Below are 2,094 nucleotides of genomic sequence, written 5' to 3'. Positions count from 1 at the left end.
GTAACAGATCCAAAGTATAAAATTATCATAGAAAAAATTAAGAAATTGTGGTAACACTGGGATAGTAGGCTCCCTGCTTGCATTTGATGAAAGCAACAGATCAACCTCCTTGACTTGGAAGCAGATTTACTGTTCTACATGTTGTTCTTTCATCCTTGCCAAAACAAAAGGGAAGCCATAAACTCATCATAAACACACTCAGCAACACATTTTGTTTTGCGCAGCTGCTAATGCATGCGGATAACTTTCTTTAGTGTTCATTGTAACATGAATTCCATTGGTTTAAAAAAAGCTCCTCAATCAGAAGAAAGAATTGCTGTAATTTTTGAAGAATGATCTATCAATTCAAGGTGGTTTTATAGTCAATCTATTCAGGACATTTTGTACATTAATTACTCAAAATCTGCATTGAGGTGGGTTATTGTCCACATACACTAATGGCTTTCGGAGTTTAATCTCTCATCAGTGGACCTCCTTTTGTGAAATCCCTAAGGGATTATGTAGTACTATGTCTAATCACTTGACAAATTTCATTTACTTGAAACTGAAGCTTGTTTTATACTAAGTGTGTAGCAGGAGTCAGATTCAAAGCAGGAAAACAAAATCTGTTACTGGATACTAACGGGATTTATCATGTTTATATCTGAACTGCTTAACAATCGATGAAAGAATTCTGCTTGGGGAAATGCACTAGTTGTTTATCAGCTGCCTAAGCCTACGAGATACTCAGACGAGATACTCAGATTGCTTATAAACGATACACAACAGGTTAAAAAATGTACTATGGCTCAAGTAAAAAGACAGTGGAAATTTAAATAATTTTGTTGCTGCTGTACCATTCAGTAAAAAAAAAACCCAACAAACTGCTGTGATCTGTAGAGTAGTCTGCTACACTGAAGAGGAACGGTTATTTGACACAAATTATACAACGCAGAAAGAAAATATCCCTTGCGAGTTGAATTTATGCTCTGAAGTTCAGCACTCCAGACCGAACAGAATCAACCTGTAAAGCTGGGATGGATGAAGCACCTCTCTTTCAGCGCTGCCATCTCCCTACAACAGAACCATTACCATGGAATTGTTCTCTCCATTAAGCAGCAATTCTCAGTGATCAACACATCCTGAAATCTAATGTTGCAAAACTCACTGCATTGTTCTCCCTTATCATAGTGCAGGCAGATAGCTACAAGAGTAAAATTTGCCAGATGACACCACAGAAAAGGAATTTTAAAAATAAGAGTAGCATTTGGCACGGAGCTCACTACCCGAAGGTTGTGTGACATTATAATCTATTATATGTTGTTATAACCTAGGTCTCCCACACTGCATTGCACAGCCTTGCTACATGGCTAGTCTCGATGAAAACACCAAATTACGGCTCCGAAAACAACATGCAAACACACAGGCACACACTACCTCTGTAAACCAAATCAACAAAATCTGTCAAAGACGCAGCAATAACGAGACTTCTTTTGCAAGCATCATTTCGGGTAGGGTTAGGACAGATTCAGAGCAAATACAGACGCAGACAGAAAGGTTGATGCTCTATTAATTTGTTGTCAAGCCATGCAGGAAAGGACGGCTGAAAGCCCGAAGACGCAGTAATGATTGTTTAAGAGCTATTTGAAAAAGTGACAAAACTGGCCTAAACCTCTTTAAGCCCCCTGAATGAAAAGATTTAAACAGGCTATTGTTAGACCCCTGGGTACCTTTTTTCTCTTGGCTTTGTTCTGCATTTTCCTCCGCTGCAGTTTCCATGGCTGGCTTCATACCATCCACCAAAAATGCCGCCCCCCCTCCCCCCCCAGCAAGCACTTTTTCTCTTCGCCTCCTTTCTCACTCCCTTCCGTCTCCTATTTACAGCGGCGGTGATTGAGCGGCTCTGTTCTCCCCTACAGTAGATTACAGTCCTTTCCAAAATGCCAGAAAAGTCTTGTCAGCTTCAATTTCGCTCCGCTGACTGGTCCACGAGGAGCTGTGCCAGCTCGCTCAGCTATACGTCACCAGGGTCCCCAGCTATAAAATAGCCATCCTGCGCCTCGCCTTGCCACACCGCGGGGACAGCATCACCCGATCGCGCCCCCTTCCTCCTGC

At 41.6% G+C, this 2,094-nt stretch overlaps 1 protein-coding gene across 4 annotated transcripts in view; it reads right to left on the bottom strand.

Annotated features, from left to right (window-relative positions):
• The window catches only part of GPM6B (glycoprotein M6B), a 32,499-nt gene extending 30,524 nt beyond the window's left edge, over positions 1-1,975 (bottom strand). The window contains exon 1 of one of the 4 annotated variants that reach the window (XM_005430508.2): positions 1,710-1,975. In XM_005430508.2, the coding sequence (XP_005430565.1) occupies positions 1,710-1,770 (61 nt within the window). In that variant the 5' untranslated portion in view covers positions 1,771-1,975. The remainder of the gene's footprint in view (positions 1-1,709) is intronic. The other 3 variants (XM_005430507.2, XM_005430509.2, XM_014311054.2) reach the window with 3 other exon arrangements.
• Between the last annotated feature and the right edge of the window lie 119 nt (positions 1,976-2,094).

Source organism: Geospiza fortis, unplaced genomic scaffold (genome assembly GCF_000277835.1).
Source record: "Geospiza fortis unplaced genomic scaffold, GeoFor_1.0 scaffold212, whole genome shotgun sequence".
NCBI classification, from domain to species: Eukaryota; Metazoa; Chordata; class Aves; order Passeriformes; family Thraupidae; genus Geospiza; species Geospiza fortis.
The sequence above is the reverse complement of the archived record's forward strand: the minus strand, read 5'-3'. Positions and strand labels throughout refer to the sequence as shown.